At 44.6% G+C, this 25,168-nt stretch overlaps 2 protein-coding genes across 11 annotated transcripts in view; one reads left to right on the forward strand and one right to left on the reverse strand.

Moving 5' to 3' along the window:
- Positions 1–3,474, forward strand: part of MAGI2 (membrane associated guanylate kinase, WW and PDZ domain containing 2) — a 1,265,804-nt gene extending 1,262,330 nt beyond the window's left edge. For all 8 annotated transcript variants that reach the window (XM_087861146.1, XM_087861140.1, XM_087861142.1 and 5 more), the window contains one exon: positions 518–3,474. In XM_087861146.1, the coding sequence (XP_087717272.1) occupies positions 518–1,197 (680 nt within the window). In that variant the 3' untranslated portion in view covers positions 1,198–3,474. The remainder of the gene's footprint in view (positions 1–517) is intronic.
- LOC123789357 (uncharacterized) overlaps positions 2,740–25,168 on the reverse strand; it is a 61,144-nt gene continuing 38,715 nt past the window's right edge. For all 3 annotated transcript variants that reach the window (XM_087861147.1, XM_087861149.1, XM_087861148.1), the window contains 7 exons: positions 24,232–24,282; positions 18,512–18,621; positions 16,474–17,684; positions 7,738–7,865; positions 5,976–6,019; positions 4,480–4,626; positions 2,740–2,878 (listed from right to left, as the gene is read on the reverse strand). In XM_087861147.1, the coding sequence (XP_087717273.1) occupies positions 4,502–4,626; positions 5,976–6,019; positions 7,738–7,865; positions 16,474–16,497 (321 nt within the window). In that variant the 5' untranslated portion in view covers positions 16,498–17,684; positions 18,512–18,621; positions 24,232–24,282 and the 3' untranslated portion in view covers positions 2,740–2,878; positions 4,480–4,501. The remainder of the gene's footprint in view (positions 2,879–4,479; positions 4,627–5,975; positions 6,020–7,737; positions 7,866–16,473; positions 17,685–18,511; positions 18,622–24,231; positions 24,283–25,168) is intronic.

The raw sequence follows: 25,168 nt of genomic DNA on the forward strand, positions 1-25,168 counted from the left end.
TTCAGAATCACCGGGACGCCTGTTAAAAATGCAGGGGAACCCCTGGGCCCCAGGCTAGTGAAATCTCTGGAACTGGCCACCGGGGAATCTGTATGTTTCCCCACTATACCCCAGGTGATTCACATGTGTAGTCGAGTTTGAGAAGCACTGACTCGAGTGCTGCGAAGCCAGGTTTCCACACGGGACTGTCAGACCTGAAGACACCCCAGGGAGTTAGAAGGGGCCAAGGTGAAGGGATGGATTAGGTCCGGCCTTAGCAGTGCCCACCCTGATTCATCAGTGAGGGAAGGAGGTGGGGGTAAATAAGTTGGCGGGTGGGGGAGGGACACAGAACCCCCCCCCCGGGGGGTGCGGCCGGCTGCCCTGTTGGCAGTGAGGGTGGGAGCGGCATTGGCTTGGGACCTTGAAAGCAGTCGCCCCTGGCCGCCTGCTCTCGTCCCTAACGTAGCGAGAGGTCGCGGGAGCGTGGAAGGGCTGCGCGGCGCGGCTGCTAACGCCTGTGCTTCCTGTCCCACAGACGAACCCAACTCCTGGAGTTCTCCCGCTGCCGCCTCCCCAGGTCTGCCGGAAGTAGGCGTCTCCCTCGAGGACGTCCTCTCTCCATTCTCTCCATCACATCCAGCCCCACCCTCCGACCCTTCCCACCAGATAGGCCCAGACCCAACTTGGGATATCAAAAGGGAACACGACGTTAGGAAACCAAAGGAGCTTTCAGCCGGCGGCCAGAAGAAGCAGCGCCTCGGGGAGCAGAGGGAGCGCTCGGCGAGCCCGCAGAGGGCCGCTCGGCCGAGGCTCGAGGAGGCACCCGGCGGCCAGGGGCGGCCCGAGGCCGGCAGGTCCTCCTCGGAGGCCAGGGCGCCCGGGCCCGCGGCGGCGGACGCGGCGGACGCGGTGCGGGCCGGCGGCAAGGAGGGGCCCCGCGCCGCGGCGGGCCCCGAGCTCGGCCGGCGCGAAGGCCCCGGGGCTGCGCCTGCGTTCGCGGGCCCGGGCCGTGGCGGTGGCGCCGGCGCCGAGCGGCCGGGCGCGCGGGAGGCCGAGGGCAGGGCGGGCGCGCGAGCGGGGCTCCGGCAGGGCGCGCGGCCCCCGGGGGGCGCCCCCACGCGCAAGGCCGCCGTGGCGCCCGGGCCGTGGAAAGTGCCCGGCTCCGACAAGCTGCCGGGCGTCCTCAAGCCCGGAGCCTCGGCTGCGGGCAGATGAGCCGCGCGGCAGCAGCCCGCCGCCCCGCCTCGACGCCTGCAGGCCGTTCTTCTTAGGTTCCGTCTCACGGCGTTTTAATTTATTTTCACTGTCACACGCATAGATCCACGAGGCACCAAGGCCTGGGAGCACCGACGTGAAGTCCCACGTGTCCAACGAGCATGGGCGGTACAGCGTCCACGCGCAGACGTAACTGATCCTGAAGCCCCCGGTTCCATTGTGGGGGCTTTGGCAGCTATGGAAGAACCAAAATAACGTGAAGAACATCACAGAGAGACAGTGCAGTGTAGCTTTAGTTTAAAAAAAAAAAAAAAAAATTCCCCCACTGCATGAAGGATTTGGATGCCATCCAAACTCTAATACCAAGAAACTGGACAAGTTAAGAGCAATCACAAACTGGAATATCGCCTTAAAAATCAAACTGCACGGAGCAAGCTGAAACTGAGACAAGATTATATCTTTTAATTGATCTAAAGAGCTGTAAATAAATTGTTCTCGACATATCTAGACAGGGGTTAAAAGGTTTCTTTGAAACATTCGGAACTGTTCGCCCATGACGTGTTTCCATGGCTCACCCGTGGCATCCATCACCGGTATATTAGCAGCAACGTCCCCTGCCTCTTGCAGGACGAGTTAGAAATCTAGTGAATTCATTGGTGTGATGCCATTTTTACTGCCATTTCTGTGATCAAATCATATTTCTGTACATTTTCAGTGGTAGAAAAAAGTTTAAAAAACTTGTATCTTAGGGAACAGATTGCCATAAGTCAGAATTTTGCAGTTTAGCTCATAGATCTTAATTGGTTTTCATCTAAAATATGCATTTTGTAATTGAAGGACCATAATTTGTTTAATCAAGATTGGCAACGCTGCAGTTCCTTTATGAAAAGGCTTTCCTACTGTCTCAGGCTAGCAAGGATGGTAGCTTCTTTGACAGCAGTGTTCTATTTCACTTACCTTATTGTCTTAAAATCCTCTTTCCATTACTTCATTTTCACTTGGATAGAGCAGAGGCAAAGTGTTTCTCCTATATTTCTCAGATGATAATCCCTAATATTAAAAAATCATATTATGACCAATTTTTTTTCATAAAAGAATGTGAACCTTTTAGCATTCTTTTCTGCTTTATCTTTCCTTATTCTTTCTCCTTTTCATTTGGTTTGCTTTTTCATCTTTGTATTCTTTGCCATTTTTTAATTTCTTCAGCAACCTCGAGATGTTTCTGTTTATCTTCATTGATCTATGGTTGATCCCCTAGTAAAATTCTAAGGCTTGCCTTTCTTCCCTGCCCTTTTAATATTCCTTTGTAAAATGTTACCTTCAGTTAATTATCCATTGGCACTTATTTGTAGCTACACATATTAAAAGGCAAACTGTTTCTGAGGGCAGTTCCTCTGTCCTGAATGAATGAGGCTTCATCCTTCCCAGATTCTGGCCCTTACAGGAGTTCAAATGCAAATAAGCCTCACCTACCTGAACTCATAGTCAAATCAGTAAAACAGGAGATCAGGTCCGTCACCCAAGTTCACACATAATAGCCTCCCTCCGTTGATTCTTTCCCTCTCTGTAAATTGCAGTAACTTGAGCACTAGCCATTTAATTTCCATCAGGCATAGGAGTAGTTTTGTTGTTTGACAAGAGGAGAATATGGTCGAGAGCCTCAAGTGAAGAATCTTGCAGCCTGTAAAAGCAATTTCCAAAAATGGAATCCATTCATCATAAACTAAAGCACAAATACATGTAGCGGTTTACAATACTTTTGGTTTAATCTCAATTAGTCTTTCTCCCCTGGACTAGAAATCCAGTATAGTTTGCCATTAATTTATTGAATCTGGTTTTGGACAATGCTTCTGTAGTGTAGCTGCACGTCCCGGTACTGTATCCTCTGACCTTTATTTTCCATGTGTTACAAAAGGATAAAAAAGTTGAGATTACGCTTGCATAAACTCTAATTTGCACAGTTCACAGCTACTACTTGTGCAGTAATTGCTTTATGCGGCTGTAATCCATAACCTGTGAAGACAGCACATCATCTAAATCCCATTCCAAATAATATTTCTGTGTAGTGTTAGCTGTGAATTTACCCTGTACAGCTGTATCTCTATAAATATAATTCCATGTATTAATAGTCACAGAAAGACTGTAAGTGAGCAACTATTTTTATGAAACGCACCACTATGGATAAATTAACTTTTACAGAAATCTTGTTTACTGTATGATATTCTAAAACACTGTCAAATAAAATATATATCCAAAAATCTTTTCTTTTTCCAACTATATAGGCTGTGTGTGAATTTGAAGTAATTACTAGGAGTTAATTTTTTTTAACTGTGGTTTTCATAGTTTTTTTTTTAGAGTGGAAATTTAATGCCCCCAAAGAGGACTTTTTTTTTCAAACTTGAATCTAAATGCAGTGGAATTATACAGGGGGAAAAAACAAAACAAAACAACTTTTTTTTTTTTTTCCCCCAAGTAAGTGGAGAGTTTTCTCAAAGACTCTAGTTGGTACTTGGCTGTCAGCTAACTACATCATTTATGAACTGGCAGTATGTTTCTGTTGCTTGCTACCCTGATTGATACTGTGCCCTTTTTTCAAAGAGGATTTCGGGTATCAATCAACAGAAATACCATCACATTTTTTTCCTTTTTAATTCTGAAATTTTTTTCATGTAAAATCCCAAGGAGTTTACGCAGAAGCCAACGTTTGGTGAACAGTAGCGTAGCGTCCAAAATGCACGGCTGAATTGCGCTCTGCAGTGTATGACAGTACGTACACTGGGTGAGAGGTCTGGGGAGTACCAGGAGGATGGCAACCCCGCCATCACAGAGATCACAATCCAAAGAAACAGTTTTCAATCCTAATCCTGTTGGGACCTCCCAATGATGTCAGTAGAGGGCCTAAAATTCCCAAACTGACCATTTCTACTCCACTATTAATTTTTTTAAAAATTAAGTATGGGTCACTTTTAGGAAAGGGAAGAAGCTGACATGAAGTGTGAAATCAAGCACAAAACTTAAGGTATTTGTAATAAATACATGTCATTCTTTATGAACTAATCTAAGAAGGCCCAGTGTGAGCTGAAAAAGCAAAAGACTTACAAAACAATGTGGTTAACAAAATGGGGTGTAAATATTAATGACACATAGCTAATTACCATTTTAAAAGAAAAAAAGTCATTAGGACATCAAAAAGATTGGAAATCAAAGACCAAAGGGATTAGGACAGGGACAGAGCAGGTATGTTGAGGCCAGTGAGGCACCTGGCCTGGACAAGGGCCTTACCGTGAATCAAATGGCTCCAAGGTCAGGCAGGAAATATGGAAAAATGAAGAGAGCCAGGTGGGGACTGGGCCAACGGACAAGCATGTCCCTCCTCTAAAGCTGTCATTTTTTCAGGTCCAAGTCCACTGTGGAATAGCCTTTCAGTTTCTCAAGAGAAGAAAAAAAAATCAGCTTTTTATTTGAAATTTTGTGGTTTTTATAGTTTAACAAGATTAATTCACATTTTTAAGAAACACTGAACAAGACAAAACACTACCACCACAACCATCTGCAGACCAGGTCTGGCCCGCAGCCCACCAACTTGCAGCCTCTGTCTTGGAACAACAGGCAGACCTTCAGCAGAGAACCCCTCGCTTGCTTCTATCAGGGTCTGATTCACCTTCCAAGCAGTGGATCGTACAGACCCCAGAGATGGAAAAGCATGTGGCTCTTAAGCCCATACGTGCCTGGAATAACTTCAAATGTGTACTAAGCGCGAGGCCCTCCGCCAGAAACCTGATCCCGTTCTCTCACCAGAGGTGGCTTGCGGTGAAGCCGAACAAACTGACACCATTGAAAATTTTATTATTCGTTCTTGATGAGTTTGCCTCAAACTGTGTAAGCTTAGGGTTCTCCAAAGGTGAGTCTGCCCTGCCCTATTCATAGTACTCTTTCTCAGGCCAAACTCACGGCAAAATCAAATGACCTAATTGCCGAAGAATTTGGACTTAACAAAGATTCTTTTTCAGAGAAGTATAGTGCGAGACGGGATGCCTGTAAAGGCTAGTAATAGTGAAGGCAACTGAGTCTCATGATGAGTTCTGCGTTGTGTCTGGTTTATTTAGGGCACCAGTTACATGTGTAAAGGGTGTGGTTATGATTATCGGTGGAAATGCTGTGGTGGGAGGCATTTGGGTAGAACCAAGACAGCAACATCCCAGAATTAAACCGACCCCTTGCTGGGCACTGGGTGGTGTATCACCCAGACAGCTCGGGGATCAGGGACCCCATAAAAACTTCAGCGCATCCTACCACTACCTGGCAACCACACGTGAGAGAATCGGCTGTGTTTTAAGGGTTCCCACAGTTTGACGGCATCTGTTTCCTTGATGAAACTGCCTCTCAGAGAGCAATTTCACCTGGAAGAACCTGGGAATCTCGTGAAGCAACAAAATGACCTTTGACTTTCCTTCCTCAGTGGAAGGTCAATTTTCTAAAGCCCTAATAAGGTGTATCTGTGTGAAAGGAAATTAAAGCTCCTCTGTGATTTCATCCCAGGTCAACTGCCTTCACACTGAGAAGCAAACATTCCTGGGGGACAGAGACTTTTTAGGGGGTACACAGGCAGGGGGAGCGTCAGTGAAATTCATTTTCAGAAATTCAACTTCTATTTTTTATGCATTTCAAACCTGTGGACCACCAGTTCCCTATCGCCACCTGCCCAATGCAAGGAGCCTTTACATTCGAGAAGCAAGATGAGCTTATGATCAATCCTGCATTTCACTCAGGTACATTACCTCGGGGTGTAAAAACAAAGAGGCAATTGGAGAATGCAGCCCTCCTGCAAGAGAATAAAGAGAGCAAAGTAGAGAGCATCTCAGTAAGAAACATTCAAGTGGGCAATGCCTTCCTTCCTCCGGAAGACCTGGGAGGGCTCCCATCTAAAACTTAGCACCCACCTTTATTCGAATTTGAAAATAAAGTCACACTTTTCTGATCGAATGTGTGATGGCTATCTGTCTGGCTTGGCCACAACAACTGGCTTTGCCCAAAGGGTTATGTGGCAGGTGTTTTCCATAGATTAATGAGTTCAATCTGCAAATGCAAGGTTTAGATTAACATATTTAAAGCATGCATACAAGAGAAGATACGTCCTTTGCAAGAAACTTGTGGGGGAAAAATGTAGGTGTTAACTTGAAATGGGATCTAGAACTTTATAAAACATTTCAGGGGCTACATGTGCTAACAGGGTCACTCCCTAAGACAAACCGACTTAATTCAGTTTCCTAAACATTTACAAAAAGTGTGGTGTGTCTGCCATCTCTAAAACATGACCGGTGAACAGAACTCAGCCTGCAGTCTCAGGCTGCCTACCACCCAGTTGGGAACCAAGACAACGAACACAAGACAGAATGTGTGAGACACGGGAATGTGGGATTCCTTGGATGCGGGGATAGGTGGAGGCAGTTAGAGGTCATCCTGGATATGTGGCATTTCAGTTGGGTTTGAACGGTGGGCGGGATTTCAAGAGACAGAAGAGGTTTAAGGGGGAGACCAGCATGAGCAATGTCAGAGTTAGAAACTTAGAGATATGTTAGAGAAACCATGAATTGTTTATTTTGACCAAGACTCGTGCGTGTGTGTGTGTGTGTGTGTGTGTGTGTGTGAGACAGAGACAGAGAGAGGAAGGGAGGAATTAGATTAAACAGAGAGAGTTTTAAGCAGATAACAACTGCCATTAGGAACAGTTGGGAATTATTAAAGGTTTCTGAGCAGAGAAAAGATAAAATCAGCACTTGGCTGTGGAAGGAAGTCCTGGCAGGCCTGTCCAGGGTGAAGTGGAGGTGGGAGACACTGACAGGTGCTAACCTCAGGTAAGGAAGAGGAGACCTGAGCAGGAGATAGGAGGGCTCTGGAGAAGGGAGAAACAGCAGGCCTCAGACTTACTGGGTGCAAAGTCAGGGACAATCCAGGCTTCAAGCCTGTGTGAAAAAGACAATGGGAGGAGTACCAGATCTAGAAGGGATATTACTACATTTTTTGTTATATAAAGCGTGAGGGGTTCTCAGATCACCCAGATGGAAATACTCATCCAGCCAATAATTGTACACTAAAAAGATGGACAGGTTCCAAAGAGAATGAAGTTCAGATAAGAGACTGAGCCTAAGATAAGATTTGGGGACCAACTCCCTACAGCCTTGCTGGGACTCACTCCCAGGCATTCTGATGTAATTGACGAAGAGGGGACCATTTGGGAGGGGAAACGTCCTACACCTTATAATATATCCACGTAAGTATCAGCATGCAGAGTGCTTTGTTACAGAAAGCAAGGGTTCTGGAAAGATTTGCCTTCTATTTTAAAGTCCAGGAGCCACCAGGAAAGATGTGAGCCAATTTATGATCCCCGTCCTTAGGAAGAGAATGAAAGTGAGCTGCAAGTGGTTCAACTGCAAAGAACATGGAGAAATTCATAGAAGGAAGACTTCAAAACCGATAGTCCTGTCTGCACACTTTTCACACGTTAAAGATTAGCAGGGGTTGCAAGACTCAGTGGCATACCTTCCAATTACTTCTGTGTTATCGCTTATTAATAGGAACCCCTGGATTCTTGCTTCTTGGTCTAGATTGCCAACTCGGAGATGCCCGTAGTTGTGCCTCAAAGCAAACTCGTGTGGGCAAATGAGCAGCTACAGGATAAAAACCAAGAAAAAAATATATATAGTGATATGTGTATGTAATGTGTGTGTGTGTAGATATACATATGTAGATACACACACACACACACACACACACTCACATGAACACAGACATATACCCAGCGGCTCAAATTTCAATAGTCTTATTGTGACAAGATAACTTATACACCCAAAGTACATAAAAACCTATGGATAACTTCTCCAGTTTTAAAGCAGGCACATGTGTAATCATCGTCTAGGCTGAGAAAGAGTCAGGGACCCCTGACCTGAGCCTGGCGCAGAGTAAATATTTGCTATTATATACATGTTTTATTGTTGTTATTATCAATTGAGGGATATGTAAACATTTTCAGTGATGCTGAGATTCTCAATATTTATAGGGTGTTAGCCATGTGCCAGGCACAGTGCAGACCATAACCATGAACTAGGCAGGCACTGCCCACCCCGCAGAGAGCTTACAGTGTTTGAACCACCAGCAGGTAAATGGTTCACATGCAAAGTGTGAGGGGCTCTCGGGTTACCCCTGGAGGAAATACTCACCCAGCCAATAAACATAGACTAAAGATGGAGATGCTCCATTAGACTGGCTTGATGCATTTGAGATGAAGGCTAGCTTCACGGAATTAGAGCCAAAAAGGAGAAGTGAAGGAACCAGAGGCGGGTCCAGTGGGGGGGGGGGGCGCTGGCTGACGGGGTGGGAGGGGTGGCCTGGAAAATGGCGGATGAGGTAAGGGACTGAATGCGCGCAAGTGTCAGATGAGAACAGTGGTGGCAGGGGCTGCACCGAGCCTCAGCGAGCGAGGTGACCAACGTGCCCCAGTGTGCCAGGACTGTCCTTGTTTTCAAACTGTGAGTCAGTGTCCCAGCAAACCCGTCCATCCCCAGCAAACCCGGATGGAAGGGCGCGGGGCCAGGATCGGCAGATCTGAGGGTCCCACAGGAGCCAGTCCCCTGAGGTGCAGAGGAGGATGAGAACTGGCCAGCAGGAGGCTGGAGGGCCATGGGGTCTGGAACTCACAGGGCCTAACGGGCCTGAGCCAAGATTTGAGCCCCCAATTAAAAGGCAGCAGGAGGCTCCTTTGGGTTTTCATTGGGCAGAACAACCTGCTCCTGTACGTAACACTCTGGCCTGGAGAGGAGACGGCCGTGTGCTTGCTCCCTTCTCCCTGCCTCTCTCCCTCGACCTTTAGTCCTCTGTCCCTTCCTCTCCATCCTCCGAGGGAGGTTCCAGCCCTCCCAGGCTGCTGACGCTGAGCTCAGCCTCCTGGAACGTCTGTCTCAGGCAGATGATGCCCGTCTTTCCCAGAGGACTCAGGAGCCCTCGCTGGTGCATTGGCAACTCGGCAAAGAACTTTCCTGTCTGATCAGTACACACACTCGCAACTCTTATTTTATAGCTTCTCCACTCTTTCCTTCATCATCAAGGTGTAGATTGAAGACTACAATCAACCCTCATGATGCCTAGCATATAATAGGCACTCAATGAACACTTGCTGAAAACTGGGTATTTTTTTAAAAACTGGCCTCATCTCTAAATCCGATACAGTTTCCCTTGAATAAGAACGGTTCTCAACACGGTAAGTGGCCCTAACTAGTCAGAGTGGACAGTTTGCAATTTTTCTCAAATTTTCTGCTGCTATTTCTACAAAATACTGACAGAGTGGCTTGATGTTGTCATTTGAGAACTGCTTGGGATGAAGACTAGTTTCTGCAGGCACGCAAGTGCTTTATTCAAAATAAGCCCATGTAACTATTTCCCTGTGACTCTCTCCTGCTCCTGCTCAGGCCCAGCCTCATCCCAAAGCCAGCAGGGCTTGAGCAGGACCTGACTCCGGCTCTTATTTCAGGAAGGTAAGGTCACGCCAGAGCGTCGATGATAGGGTAGGCCTTCTTGTTCCAGCCGTCCTTGCTCAAAACCCAGGGAGAGGTTTTCCACTAATATCCTGGCTAAATCCTAGCACACTATGTCCAGCTGGTCAGCATTCCTTAGATGAACTTGGCCTCCCCACCGTAAATGTTTGCTGGAAGCATGCAAAAGGCCCCGGGGGATTTTGGCCTCGTACAGGTCCAGACCCCTCTGCCTCTCTGCTCCAACTGCAGCTCTTCACAGTGACACACACACAAACACACACCACAGATCCCATCTGACTCCTGTCCAGGCTGCTGTCACTCATATCAAGCAACCTTTGAGTGACCGCACTTTCGGCTGTGCCGGTCCAGCCAACCTCAGCCCTGCACCTGTACCGGGGCCCCGATACTCACCCACTGGCCTCTTGATTAAGAGACTCCACCTGAGCTCCCTGTACTGACCTCCCAGGATCAAAGACCCTCATGATCTGCTCTCCACTAACCTTCCAACCAGATAAGACAGATCATTCACAGCCCAACTCAAAGTATATTTCACTCTCTGTTTTTAATCTGAGCCAACAAATACAAAACCAAGATTTTTTTTTCTTAACCACTGCCATTATCAAGGAGCTAATGGCATGAGTTTTAAAGTCAGGTGAGGTATGGATTTCTTAAAACATGAAGAAGTTTTCGGGAACACACATCCACACTGAGGGGGTTGGGGACAGCCAGGCATGATTTTGTCCTGAATTCTCAGCCAAGATGTTTTCAGAAAGAAGCAGTGAATTGTGTCAGTCATTTCCAGAAAACTAGCTGCTATCCAAAAAGGTGTATTGCTAACTCAGATAACAGGTCAGGAGCTGCTGATTGAAGAAGTAGATTTTTTTGTATTTAGTGATTCAGAGGCTCATGTTCCTGTTACTCTATGACTCCTCCATTCCCTAAAGCCTGGCTTCTGAAAAGTGGTCTGAGCATGGGCAGCACTGCCATCCCTGGGAGCTTGTCAGAAATACAAGATCTTAGGCCCTGCCTTAGACCCACTATACAGGCACCGCATTTAAGAAGATCCCCAGGTGTGGGTTACTCATACACATGGAAGTTTGAGAAGCCTCCCCTAGAACCTCAGAGCCCCCTGCACTGGCCTGCAGAAAGGGAAAAAAGGGCATGGAGTGAGGACAGCCCCTTCTTTGCTTCATTGAAGTCTCAAATGACAGGTCACTCCCAATCCCACTCCATTGGTGAGAACAAGTCACATGGCCACAACCGGACACAAGCACTCTGGGAAATGTGGTTCCTGACTGGGCAGCTGTCTGACAGTTACCACTCCATATTATGGAGTTGGGAGGATAGATGTTGGTGGACAGACATCTCTGATGCTCACACTTCCTCGATGAGCAGGTGACCAGAGGCGAAACACTACTTTGACAGCAAATACCAGCCCCTACACCAGGCCAGGCACCACATGTATACGCGGAGGAGAAACAAGTAGGGCTCTATTAACAGAGAACGCATCATGGTGAGAGTTTCAGAATTGAATACTCAGGCCCTCACAAGTGCAGAAGTCACAGCGAAGGGACTGCAAAGAGGAGAAAACTTGGTCAAGGTCAGGAGCAGTAACAAACAATGAGGAAATTAGCATTTAGTCAGCATGAGCTATGTGCCCAGCACTTTTACATATGCTGTTCAGTTTTATCCAGAAAGCAACATATGTTCACGATATTCTCCCCATTCCTCCAAAACTGCTTTTGTTAAGTCCACACTGTCTCATCCCAGGACTTCCTGTAAAGCTACGCAGTACATCTCAATGTTGGCACAATTAATATTTCGGGCTGCATAATTCTTTACAGTGGGAGGTTCTCTTATGCATTGTAGAGTGTTTAGTAACATCTCTGACCTCCACCCACAATTATGACAACCAAAATTGTCTCCAGACTTGTCAAATTCCCTGGGATGTGGCAGGGTGGGAAGGGGGCAAAACTGTCCCCAGCTGAGAACCACTGAGCTACAACAATCAAAACAGTACAGTATTGGCAAATGACAGACACACAGATCAATGGAACAGAATAGAGAGCCCAAAAACACATTCATATTTATACGATTAATTTTCAACAAGGCTCAATGGCAATTTAAAGGAGGCAGAATAGTCTTTTCAATACCTAGTCACTTGCAAAAAAATAATGTACCTTGAAGCATACCTCACACTGTATACAGAATTTAACGCAAAATGGATCATAGACCTAACTGTAAAATCCCAAAGTTTAAAAGACACTTTTAAAATTAGAAAAAAAAGTCACAGACTGATAGAAAATATTTGCAAAACAAAAATTTCATAAAGGAGTGGTACACTGAATATATAAAAGTCTGAAAATTGAAAAATAAAAAATAAACAACTCAATTTATAAAAGGCATGAAATATTTGTAGATACTTCACCAAAGAAGATATACAGAAGGCAAATAATTGCATAAAAACATGCTCAACATTATAAGCAAAATATGTCAGAGAAAGACAAATGCCATATGATTTCACTCATATGTGCAATTAAAGCAACAAAACAGATGAACATGGGGGGATAAAGAGAGAGGCAGACCAGAAAACAGACTCTCAGCTATAGAGAACAACTGAGGGCTGCTGGAGGGGTAGTGGGTGGGGGGACAGGCTAAACGGGTGACGGGTATTAAGGAGGGCACTTGTGGAGATGAGCACTGGGTGTTGTATGAACCACTCAATTCTACACCTGAAACTAATATCACACTGAATGTTACCTGACTAGAATTTAAATAAAAACTTGAAAAAGAGAAAAAAAGAAACGTTAAAAAAAAAGAGATATACTCAGTATTATTAGTCACTAGGGAAATGCATATTATAATCCCAAAGAGATAACACAACACACCTACTAAAGTGACTAAAATTTTAAAATCGACATGCATGGATAGTGAGAGTGCAAAATGGAGAACAGCTGGCAGTTTATCATACAGTTAAAATACATTTGCCATGGACCCTGCAAGCCCACTCTGAGGCACCTACCTAATAGCGAATAAAACCCATGTTCACATAAAAACCTGTCTGTGAACTTTAACAGTGGCTTCATTCTCATCTGCCGAAGAAAACCAAAGCTGGAAACAATGCAATGCCCGTCAGCTTGTGAACGGATGAACACACTGGTGACCCCATGCACTGGAATACTACTCAGCAATAAACAGACCAATCCGCTGTCACACCGCAGCACGACTGAGGTCTGACGCACGCGGCTGGGTGGACGAGCCCAGGCTCAGAGGGCTACATAATGTGTGGTTCCATCTCTATGACTCCGGAGGCCAGAAAAGACGGTGGTGGCCACAGGCTAATGGGGGGGGGAGGTGTTGACCACAAGGAGCCCCAAGGGAACTTTCTGGGTGGCAAAGCCTGAGGGAAATTTCTGTGATGACAGTTACACAACTCCATGCATTTGTCAAAACTCACAGAACTCTACACTACAAAGGGTGAATTTCACTGATGTCAATTGTACCTGAAACAATTATATATATGATTTCTATTTAGAGTTTTAGAAAGAAAATTAATCACGTAAGAACTTGAATAAAATGCTATGATTATAATAAAACACAAGTCAGATCCTGTCATTCCCCTGCTGAGGCTCAGCGTCCAACATCTCCTTCACACACACCTGACTTCCTGTCCTTCTACTCTCCTCCGCTACACTGGTTTCCTTGCTCTTCCTGAAACATTCTCTTTCTCTTTTGTTCGAACGCTCTTCCTTTTGATATCTGCATGGCTTCCTCCCTCACTTCCCTCAAGGCCTTTGTGCAAATGTCACTTTATCAGAGAGATCTTTCCTGATCTGTCTCTGTCTCTCTCAATATTCCTTCTCCCCCTTACTCTGCTTTATTTTTCTCCGTAGTACTCCTCATGCATTTATTTTTATTTTTTATTTTTTTAAGAGAGAGGGAGAGAGGGAGAGAGAGGTGTGGAGGGAAGGGCAGAGGGATAGGGAGAGAGAGAATCTTAGGCAGCCTCCATGCCCAGCTCCAGCCCAATGTGGGGCTCCATTTTATGACCCTGAGATCATGACCTGAGCCAAAGTCAAGAGTCCAATGCTTAACTGAATGAGGCACCCCAGGCACCCCTCATGCATTTATTTTTTATTTTCTGTTTGCACGTACTAGACTATAAACTACTTATCTTTATCTGCTTTTATCACCTTAAAGTCTCCTAAGACAGTTCCTGAAACATGGTGCTTCATAAACACTGGTTGAATGAATGCATAAATGGATGAATGGGTGCAGGGGTGGAGAGAGGGACAGAGCCGGGCAAGGGAGCGAGGAAGGAAGGGAGAGAGGAAGGTATGGGTGGAGTGGGTGTTGGGGTTGACTGGATATTCTGTTTTAGAGGATTTGAATACAGAACATGAAGTGAGACTAGGCAGCAACTGTAACAATAGAAACAGACACAAAAGAAACCGATTTAGCAAAAAGATGAAATGCTAAATTAGGAGCCACAGCTACTTGCTTTTCTGAAGGACGGTTGCGTCACCAGAATGGCTGTTGAGCATGCATACGGTGAACAAATATCACAGTCTCCTAAACCGCATCCCCTCCTCCCGAATCGCCTCTCCTCTGTCTTCCCTACATCCTTGAGTGTCCCTACAACAAACCCCCCTCGGACTAAGACACCCCGCATGTGTCACTCACTCAAAGACCCTAACCACCCAGCACTCATCCCACACTCTCTGTGGTGGACTCAGGCGTCCACGGTTTGCCCTGCTAATAAAAGAGTACCCCGTGCAGGTCTCCAAGGGCAGGAGCCAGAAAGGAAAGCCACTCTCCTGCCAGCCTTAAAGCAGTGTGACAACAGAATTCTGTGCCCCCGAGGAGACCCCGACAGCAGCCCCTACATGGGACAATTTGTCTCATCATGCTTCGCACCTTGCTTTTGGTTGGGCATCCTCTATCCTCCCAACTCTTACCCCCACTCCATTCTGACCCTCTTTTTTCTGATCTCCTTCCCTGAAGCCCTTCCACGGAACCCTCTGAAAATCACCAGCAAAATCGCAATAGCCTTCAAACCTGAACTTGCCTGAATCTTTGTGCTATCACTGGAACCTGCCTTCCCCTGTAGATACTGTTTCCCCTGGAGCCTCTCAAGTCGTAGCTGTTTTTTCTACCATTTCTCTTGTTCCATGGGAATCTCTTGCATCTCATTACCACTCTCAGCCCCTTCTCCATCCTCCTCCCTAAAATGCCTTGTCTTGAATCTCTCTCTTGTCATCTGACTCAACCATAAGGATCCTCTCTCCTTTTCTGATACACGCATTCATTGCTATCAGTCTCCCTCTCAGCACTGCTTTTGCTGTACCACAGTAGTTTTCACGGGCTTCAAAATATTTTTTTAAAATTTCTCTTGTGGCATCATCTTTGACCCATGTGTTATTTAACCTCCAGCTATTTTGAGATTTTTCAGGTATCTTTCTGCTACTGATTTCTAGCTTAATTCCATGTGGTCTGAAAATATGCTTTGTAAGACTTCTATTCTTCTGAATTTGTCAAGGTATGTTTTATGGCCCAGACTGTGGTCTATCTCGGTTAAGTCTTCCATGTGAGTGTGCAAAGAACGAGTATTTTGTTGTGGCCAGAAGAGGTACTCTCTCCATGTCAGCTAGATCCAGTTGACCGATGGTACTATTCGGTTCAGCTACGTCCTTACTGATTTTCTCCCTGCTGGATCTGACCTAGCTTAAATTCCATGGCCATTGACCACACTCCCTCCGTTGCTCCTTGCCCTTCTCTGCTTCTGTGTATTCACTTACCCAAAGCACAACCGTGACTCAGTCCAGCTCTCTGCATATGCCTTGCCTTCTCTGCACACAAGCTGGCTGTGGTTGGAGAAAACCACCCACCATTGCTGAATGGTCTCTCTCAAAATTCATGACCTCTAACCTCAGGTGGGCCTAGTATGTTGCCGAGCCAAAAGACTGACATTCCCTGGTCCATTCCCAAGGACCACCTATTCCCATCCCACTTTTGTGAATGGCTGTTTTATACCTTCCCATTTCTCTTCAAATCATTAACACCTCCTCCCTAACCCTTACTCTCTGCAGATGACCTCGCTTCCTAGTTCACTGAGAAAGTAGAAATCCCCATCATCATATCTACACTTGTATTTGTGCCCATACACTCTGCTTCCAGGCCTTTTACCATGAATTGCTTGTCCGTGCCTATAGCAAATGCCATCTCCTTCACATATGCACTACATTCTTCTTGCTTATTTAATAGTCCAGCAATTCTTTCTTTCTCCTGCATCATCCATTTGTCCCTCTCTTTGATCTTTCTCATCAGCACATAAGCTGCTTTTCTTTAAAAATGACAGGTATTTTATTCCTTGGGGCTCTGCATTTGATTTTTCCTCTGGGGAAGATGCTGTTCCCAAGACAGCCGCATGACTCTCTCCCTCTCCTTCCCAGATCCTTACCCAAATGACACCTCTCAGGGATACCTTCTCTAGCCCACCTGTCTAGAACTGCAAGCCCTTGTGGTGCACATGGCCTAGGGTGACTCTCAGTGAGCCACGTCCTTGTAGAATCCCACTCCCGGTGGCTGAGGGCAGAACCTGTTACTTGCTTCTAACAAATAAAATGTAGCAAAGGTGTCACTTCTCGATTAGGTTACAGTATATGGCAAGTGTTGGACTGTCACCCATAAATATATTACATTATAGTAGACCCCATCTCAGCAGAGTAGAACATGAGCTTTTCCTTACTGGCTTGAAGAAGTAAGCTGCCATATTGTGAGAGGCCCGCTGGAACTGGGAGGCTCTGAGGATCCGAAGGCAGCTTCCAGTGGACAGCCATTAAAAAGCTGCAGCTCTTCGTCATACAGCCGTAAGGAACTAAATTCTGCCCAGAGCGTGGGTGAGCCTAGAAGAAGATTATTCTCCAGTTAATTCTCCACATTCAGCCCAGCTGGCACCTTGAGTGCAGCCTTGTGAGACACGAGCAGAGGACCCAGTTAAGCCCAGAGTCTCGGACCCACAGAAACTTGTGACATAGTAATGTACGTGTTGTTTTAACCTGCTAAGTTTGTAGTAATTCATCATGCAGAAAAATAGAAAACTAATACATCCTCAAACGTTCTCTGTTACCCTTTTCTGTTTCTTCTTTTGCCTTATCACTTTCACTTATTTAACATTTTCTATTTATAGCTTGTTTATTGTCTGCACTTCCCCCTCTACTCTCGAACATAACTTCCACTAAGACAGGGATTCTTGTCAAGTTTTTTCCCACCATTATATTCTCAGTGGCTTGAACAATCTCAATAAACGTTTGTTGATTGAATGAATAAGTGAATAATGGTAAGTCTTGTTACCTGAGCAGAGGAATTCGTTAAGGTCATAGATATCTCAGGTAAGAAATGAGAGGGAAGGTATGTACTGTGTTTAACTTGTTATTACGGAAATGTTCAAGTAACAGCTTCTTACTAGTCTGGCTTATTCCAGGGGTAAATTATAAATTCTTACAGCAGCATTCTTCAACCTTTTGACTTGATTCACACTAAAAAATACATTTCATGGGGTGCCTGGCTGCCTTAGTCAGTGAAGCATGCAACTACTGATCTTGGGGACGTGAGTTCGAGCCCCACGTTGGGTGTAGAGATTACTTACAATAAAAAAAAATATATTTCACACTATGTGTCAATACACACATATAGCCACATAAATAATGGAAACAAAAGTTTCACAAAATAGTACTTATCTTTATAACAGGCTCTGATGGTTTCCCATTCCACTTCATTCTGTTGTAGTTCATTTTTAAAAAACTGGATAAAACCCACTGACAGGTCCTAGAGAAACCCTCCGGGCAGTTCTCCTAGAAGACCAATCCTCTGTGTTGTCAAGCATCTCCCAGGATTGGACTGCGATGAATCTGACATTGTTCTTCCGGGTGAGTCTGGCAAGGGCATCCTGGGTGCTGCCTGGAAAGCACAACCATGTGCCTTAGTAGACAGGAGAGCTGAGGGGCAGGGCTGGCATTTTCTTGTGAAACTGCAAATGAGTGTGCCTGACTCGAGAGTGGGCCACAGGAATGCACAGGACTGAAGCTCACCGTCATGTCTGCACGAGTGCTCCTACACTTCAGAGACGCTACAAAATCCAAATGACTGTTACTAGTCTTTAACCATGGGTATGTCTCAGATGCCTAAATGGTCCCTGAGTCACTGGCCTTTGGTACTTGAATTCCTGACTGTAAAGTGGTTTTCAAAATCACTAAAACATTAGCCATCTTACATGGTTCCAAATGGCATAACTTGTGAAGCTAATGAAAAATCATGGCAAAGCACTTTTCACATAGCATGAACTAATCAGTCCGCCCAGAAAAGCCGATGCTGATGAAGTGCCATTAAGTTATGGCATAAAATGCCACCTGCAGGTAAATCTGGGTCTAATTTGCCTTTTTGCAAGTAGTTTTCTATTTATTTGAATATGAAATGAATCCCCAGGAAGGGTACATGATAAAGATGCTGCCCCTTCAAGACTGATTTGATTTTAAATGTATTTGTTCTTTTGTTTAAGCATGTGGTTCAAGAGAAATTTTTTAAATCCCTTCTTAATTAGCTCAGCAGGGCAGCCAGGAGGAAAATGCCTGATAGCTTACTCCCTTGCTGTCCCTGCACCCACCACTCTGCTTGCTGGTTAAGGGGCCAAGGTAAGAAAGGTCAGTGACCAGAAGACAAAGAGCACACAGAGATCAAGAGTAAATGAAGTTTATCTGGAGCATTTCTTTTTGGCTCCCCTCCCTTACCTTTCCTGTGGGCTTGGCCCTGTTTACTGTGATTTCTTCCCTAGGGTCAGATGGCCTCATCTCCCTTCACTTTTGTTTCCATTAAAGCATTCCCGCCGTGTTTCTCACTCCTGTGGGATAATATTAAATTTAATGGATTTCGCTAAGGTAACACTTTCTGTCACCATGAGAAAGCAACAGCCAAATTCACAATGTAGGAAAATCTATGGAACAAATGACGAGATGTTTCTACCATATGAGTATCATGGGGGCTGCTAGGGGGAGGGGGATAAAGGTGCATCAGGAAGAAAGGAGGAAGAGTTGTTATGAAATAGAAGCGATAAGGGACATATTAATCAGGTTCAATTTTGTCTCAAAGTAGACACAAAGGGTATATTGAATTTCTGATTGCCCATCACTCGGCTTCAACATGTATCAATATTTTGCTCTTTTTGCTTCAGCTATGCACTTCGATTATTTGTGTGTTTTGTGAAGGATTTTAAAATAAAACCCAGAGTTCATATTATTTCACCCAGAAATACTTCAGTGTGTACAGAAATACACTGTATTTCACCCAGAAATACACTGGCAAAGTCTGAGCCTTTAAAGAGGGTTTTGACTGAGGGTACTCTGCTGGACGTACCCCATGACTCTAAATGAGGGTTTGCTCTAAGAATACTATTTTTTTAAAAGATTTTATTTACTTATTTGAGAGAGAGGGAGAGGGAGCACAAGCAGGGGGGAGGGGCAGAGGGAGAGGAAGACGCTAACTCCCCTCTAAGCAGAGAGCCCGATGCAGGACTCAATCCCAGGACCCTGACATCGTGACCAGAGCAGCGGAAGGCAGACGCTCAATCGACTGAACCCCCCAGGCACCTGCTCTAAGAACATTATCGACATTTATAAAAACATATTGTTCTACACAAACTCTCAGGATAAAATTCCTTCTGGATTTAGCTTAGGAGAAACTCCACAATTTCTCACCAGAACACTGAAAATTCAGTACATGATCAAATTTTTCTTTATATGAAACCTGCTAGGAAGCTTAAAGACAAATCTCTGGCCAATCATGGCATCTATCTATGCTCCGTAATATGAAATTTTGTATTAACGTCATTCCCAGCTCTAATAGTTTCCTTGCCTTGCTGTTCCTTTCTCTTTCTCATCTGCTGCAAATGTGGGTTACCTTACTGTATTTGTACGTCCCTGTAAGCAGACGTGTGCTGGTGAATGTTTCATAACTGGTTCTCTGAGAAAAAAAAAAGCATATCTAAACACAAATTTATTACAAATTTTGCAGCTATGATGTCTCACCCATAGTAAGTGAATAATAGTTAAATACACAATACTCTTTATTGTAAATTTCGTGCAGCCAAATGATTCTCATAGAATGCTTTTGTGATTTTTGTCAAACTCTTTATCCATAGCTAACCTGTGGTTTCAATCAATCAAGAATAGTTCAAACATGAATGTTCGTTGATATTTTTATTTACTTGAACAAGGAAGATGAAAGTAAAACAATGAAAACCTGTGTTGTGGGCTACAACTTCACTTTTTCCTCGTGATATGAGCGACTTTTTGCTAAACTGGTTATTTGTTTTCAAATATTGGAAGAATATTTGCTCAGTTTTTTTGTGCTAATAAGAGTATGACTATAGACATGACATACTTTTAAGTTTACTCTGTACTGTTACCATTCTACCCATTCTTTTACAAAGTGTAGACAATCAATAAAGCAATAAGTGAAACCTTGATCTCTAGTGTTTGCCTATTCCCATGGTGTAAATTCGCCCACCACGGCCAATTTCAAGGTGCCAGCATGGGGGTGCTGAATGCGGATTTAGGAAGAGATGTGCAGAGATGCCTGGGTGGCTCAGTCTGTTAAGCATTTGCCTTTGGCTCAGGTCATGATCCCAGGGTCCTGGGATCGAGTCCCACAGTGGGCTCCTTGCTCAGTCGGGAGCCTGTTTCTCCCTCTGCCTGCCACTTCCCCTGCTTATGCGCGCGCTCGCTCTCTCTCTGTCAAATAAATAAATAAATCTTAAAAAAAAGAAAAAAAGGGAAGAGATGTGCAGTAGGGACACCATTATGTAGCATTTTCGTCACGTAGGTGCAAAGGACATAAATAACCTCAACACTATAAGGAACGGTGAAACAGAATTAGGTGATAAATTTGAGTATTTATTACTTTTATTTTTAATATAATTATTTAATTGTAAATGTCTGGATTTTAATTTTTAATAATGGCTGTTTAACAACTTACAAGATCCCTAGAAATTTAATAATAAATTTCTCACAAGCCAACACAAGATGACTCCAGCATACCATTGTCTGTAAGCCAGCTAAAATAATCTTGGAACTAGGTGGGCATGAAAAAATGAATATATCAACACACTTGTAGGGATTCCTCTTGTGGTAGGATTATGGATTGCTATTATAAAATCCCCCTGTGAAAATACTAGGTCCTAGGTTAATGATAACAAACATACTTTTTAAAGTATTGCTTAATTATTGCTAAATTATTTATAATAGCCAAGACATAGAAACAATGTGGTGTCTGTCTGTCTGTCTATCTATCTATCTATCTATCTATCTATCTATCTATCTATATACATATTTGTAATGGAATATTATTCAGCCATAGAAAAGAAGGAAATCCTGCCATTTGCTACATGGATGGATCTAGAAGGCATTAAGTCAGGCAGAGAAAGACAAATACTGCATGATCTCAGCTCTATGTGAAATCTAAAAAACCCAACTCATAGAAACAGAGACTGGATTGCTGGTTGCCAAAAGGCGGGGTGGGAGCGGGTGGCTGGTGAGTAGGGGAGCTGGAGTTGGAATTGGGTGAAGGTAGTCAAAAGGTACAAATTTCTAGTTATAAAATAATTAAGTTCTGGGGATGTAACGTACATCTTGGTGACTATAGTTAACAATGCCATTTTATATATTTGGAAGTTGCTAAGAGTAAATCTTAAAAGTTCTCATCACAAAGAAAAAAAATCTTTGTAACCAAGTGAGGTGATGGATGTTAATTAAACTTAATAATCAGTCCGTAATATAAACATACATCAAATAATCATGTTGTACACCTTAAACGTATGCAATGTTATATGCCAATTATATCTCAATAAAAAAGAAATGAAACTAAGTATTGCTGAGCTAAAATGAAAACATAGGAAATCCCTCAGGTTCAAGGGGCAGAATATCAGCAGTGAGCTAAAACCAGGCCAGTAAACAGTAAATAGAAAACAAAACCAAAAATAACCCCTAAACCAAAACCAAACAGAGCAAGAGCACTGTTTGCCCTATGTAGGTTGATGCTTCTACCAGTGCAGAGAACTGTAGAGATCTGGCCTATGCAGAGTCGGGGGACCAGGCGGGGGGTAGGGGTGAACCTAAGACTCTGGCACTGAGCCAGGACCCCTAGGAGGAATACACCCTGTGAGAAAGGGTAAGACAGGAAAATAATTCACCTCCCAGCAGAGGAAGTCTACACAGAATTTGAACTGTCTCCATCCAAACTGTAGGGGGAAAAAAGGTGAATAATATTTTCTCAGGATCTGCATCCTTAGGCCCTATTTCACCCTGGGATGGAGAATACATCTACCTAATCCATGCTATCAAGCTTTCAGATAAAAATTAAAACAAGGGGATCTGCTGGGGACAGCCACAGTGGTCACTCCTCTCCCCACCCAAGCTGTTCCTGCCTGGTTCCCTCCCAAATGGAACTTGGGCAGTGGTCGCCTCCTGAGGCTGCAGGGACCCTTGCCCGGCTGCCGGTGCCGTGCCTCCTGGGCCTGCTCCCCACTCAGAGCAAGACCAAGAGCCAGGGATAAGCCGAGCCAAGGCTGCCTGGGACCTGGGCACAAGGGGTGCTATCCTGGAAGGCTTCCTGGAGGAGCCAAAAGCAAAGGATGAAATCAGCACTCCCTCTAGGCAGAACTTAGTATTTTCATTTGGCCTAACTTTCTTCTTTTCATAATGATTATTTTCTTACTAATCGTGTGTAGCACTCCTTCCCCCAGCTCATGCCACTGTGGCTGTGACCCTGATCCCCTCTAGAACAACCTGTGGCTCCCCCTGACAGGCACAATTACTCCAAAGCCCTCAGCTCTTGCACAGATGCCCTTCTTTTCAGCCTCTTTCACACCCACTCCACCTGCTGCAAACACCTCCTCCAGAGGGTCTCATCACCACCTCTGGAACCCAGCAAGAATGTGCAGAAGTGCTCAAAGAAATAGCTGGATTCCCTGGTGTCCACTACCCCTCTCACTGCAAACCCCCTCCCCTGAGCTATTTGGCAGCTCACAGTATACCCCGCTCCTCTGAAAAACAAAACCAATGCAATAGCTAAGAGCTCCAGACTTCATTTTTTTATTTTTCTATTCTACTCTTCCTCCCCAAGCATCAATAACCTGTAAGGGTATTGCGGCTGACCTGGTTAAATGCACACAGCATGGGGAGACCCGCCCAAATCTGCTCATGTGTTCCTAGAAGACTGGTCTCTTCTCTTAACTTATTCCTTCTCCCTCCCCTTAGCAATTGTAAAGGGTAAAAAAAAAAAACAAAAATGAAAATTAAGTGGTGTCAGGTTGGTAGCACCATGTAATGCCTGAGCAGAAGCAAGCACAATTCTCTGGAAGAACAAATTAAGTTCAATCAAACCGGATCCCCCGGGTAAAAATTACCAAATACAGAAGGAAATAAATCAACATGGGTGGGAGTCAGCAGTAACAACACACAAAAGATTTGTGTCTCGAAGAACCTCAGATATCAGAGCTACTGGAAACAAAATTATGATACATGAAATGTTTAAAGGAAAAGATGGAATCAGAAAAGGATCAAGAAACAGAAAATCAGGAAGATCTGAAAATGATTCCTAAGAAAATTTTAGAACGAAAAGTATTAAAAATAAAAACAAGGGATCATGGGGGCGCCTGGGTGGCTCAGTCGTTAAGCGTCTTCCTTCGGCTCAGGGCGTGATCCCGGGGTCCTGGGATCGAGTCCCACATCAGGCTCCTCTGCTGGGAGCCTGCTTCTTCCTCCTATTTCCCCTGCTTGTGTTCCCTCTCTCGCTGGCTGTCTCTCTTTCAAATAAATAAATAAATAATCTTAAAAAAAAAAAAAAACAAAACAAGGGATCATGGAACACTACATCAAAAACTAATGATGTACTGTATGGTGACTAACATAACATAATAAAAAAATAAAAATAAAAACAAGGGAAAAAATAAAATAAAATAAAAACAAGGGGTGCCTGGGTGGCTCAGTCAGTAAAGCGTCTGACTTCAGTTCAGGTCATGCTCTTGGGGTCCTGGGACCGAGCCCTGCCTTGGACTCCATGCTCAGCAGAGAGTCTGCTTGTCCTCCTCCCTTTGCCCCTCTCCCCACTCATGTTCTCAAGTGCTCTCTCTCCCTCAAATAATTTAATAAAACCTTAAAAAAAAAAAACCTAAAAACAAGAGTAGGTTAAACTGAAGATTAGATATACTGAAAAAGGCAGCAGCAAACTGGAAGATCCAAAGAAATTATCCCAAACTAAGCACACAGAGTCACAGAAACAGAAAAATCTGAGAGTGAAAAGAGAGGAAAGACAGAATGAACAGGTTGAACAAATGTCCAATTTGAAAGGAGAGAGTCAAGGAAGTGTAAAGACATAGCAGCTGAGAGTTTTAAAAATTCACAGGCCGTTAATACACAGAGAAGAAGCACACAGATAAATAAAAAGCAATGCCCACCTGAGCATGTTGAAGTAACTCCATGACACGAGACGCGGACGATCCCCAAAGCTGGCAGACAAGACAGACAACTTGGTTACAAGCCATGGCAACTGGACCACTAGCCCACTAGCCCACGGCTACACAGGAAGCCACAGGAGGGTGGGAAAGTCGCTGCTGAGAGAAAGTAACCATCAACCCAGGATCACACAGCCAGCAGAATGTGTCTCGGGAAGACAGGTGAAATAACCGAACGGAGTTTACCACAACCAGGGCCTGCATTCGAGGAAGGGTTATACTTCAGAAAAGAAGGCAGGTCCAAGAAAGGACTAGGAGTAAAGAAATTGGTCAATGTGGAAGTGAAATAAACACTAACCGTATGAAATAATAGCAGTAGCTAATCTTTAGGGTTAAAAAAATAAAGCCTCAACAGTAGCTTGGAAGGAAGGAGGGGGGATCTGAGTGAAAGAGGTCAAATGTTCTTATGTTGACAGGAAAGGAATTATGATATGATTAAGTAGTAGTTTGATCAGTTAAGTCATACATGTTAAGGCTGTGAGGACTAACAGTAAAAAAAAATAGAAATAGAGGGTATAGCTTCCCAACCTGTAAAGAGGGGGTAATGGAAAAATAAAAGGCAAACAAGCAAACAAAGAAAGGCAATCCATCCCCAACAAGGCCAGAAAGATGAGAAAAAGGGGCTGTGTATTCAAATGGTGACATTTGGGACAGTCACCAGAAGGAAGGGGCTGACTTGCGGCATTTGAAAGAGGATTCCTTCCCTTGACTCGTGTGCACCTGCCCCTCTGCCCTCCCAAGCCAGGCTGTCTCCAGCTCAGTAGCCGCCTGGCCGGTGCATGGGCAAGTGGGAGCAGTGAGCGGGCAGGCAGGGCGCCCAAGCTCTAGACACCCCTTTTCAGAGAAGATGGAGGCTCTGCCCTTGGGGTTCTAAACCCAC

The sequence above is a fragment of the Ursus americanus genome, chromosome 3, assembly GCF_024610735.1.
Source record: "Ursus americanus isolate L20-20 chromosome 3, mUrsAme1.1.p, whole genome shotgun sequence".
Taxonomy (NCBI): Eukaryota; Metazoa; Chordata; class Mammalia; order Carnivora; family Ursidae; genus Ursus; species Ursus americanus.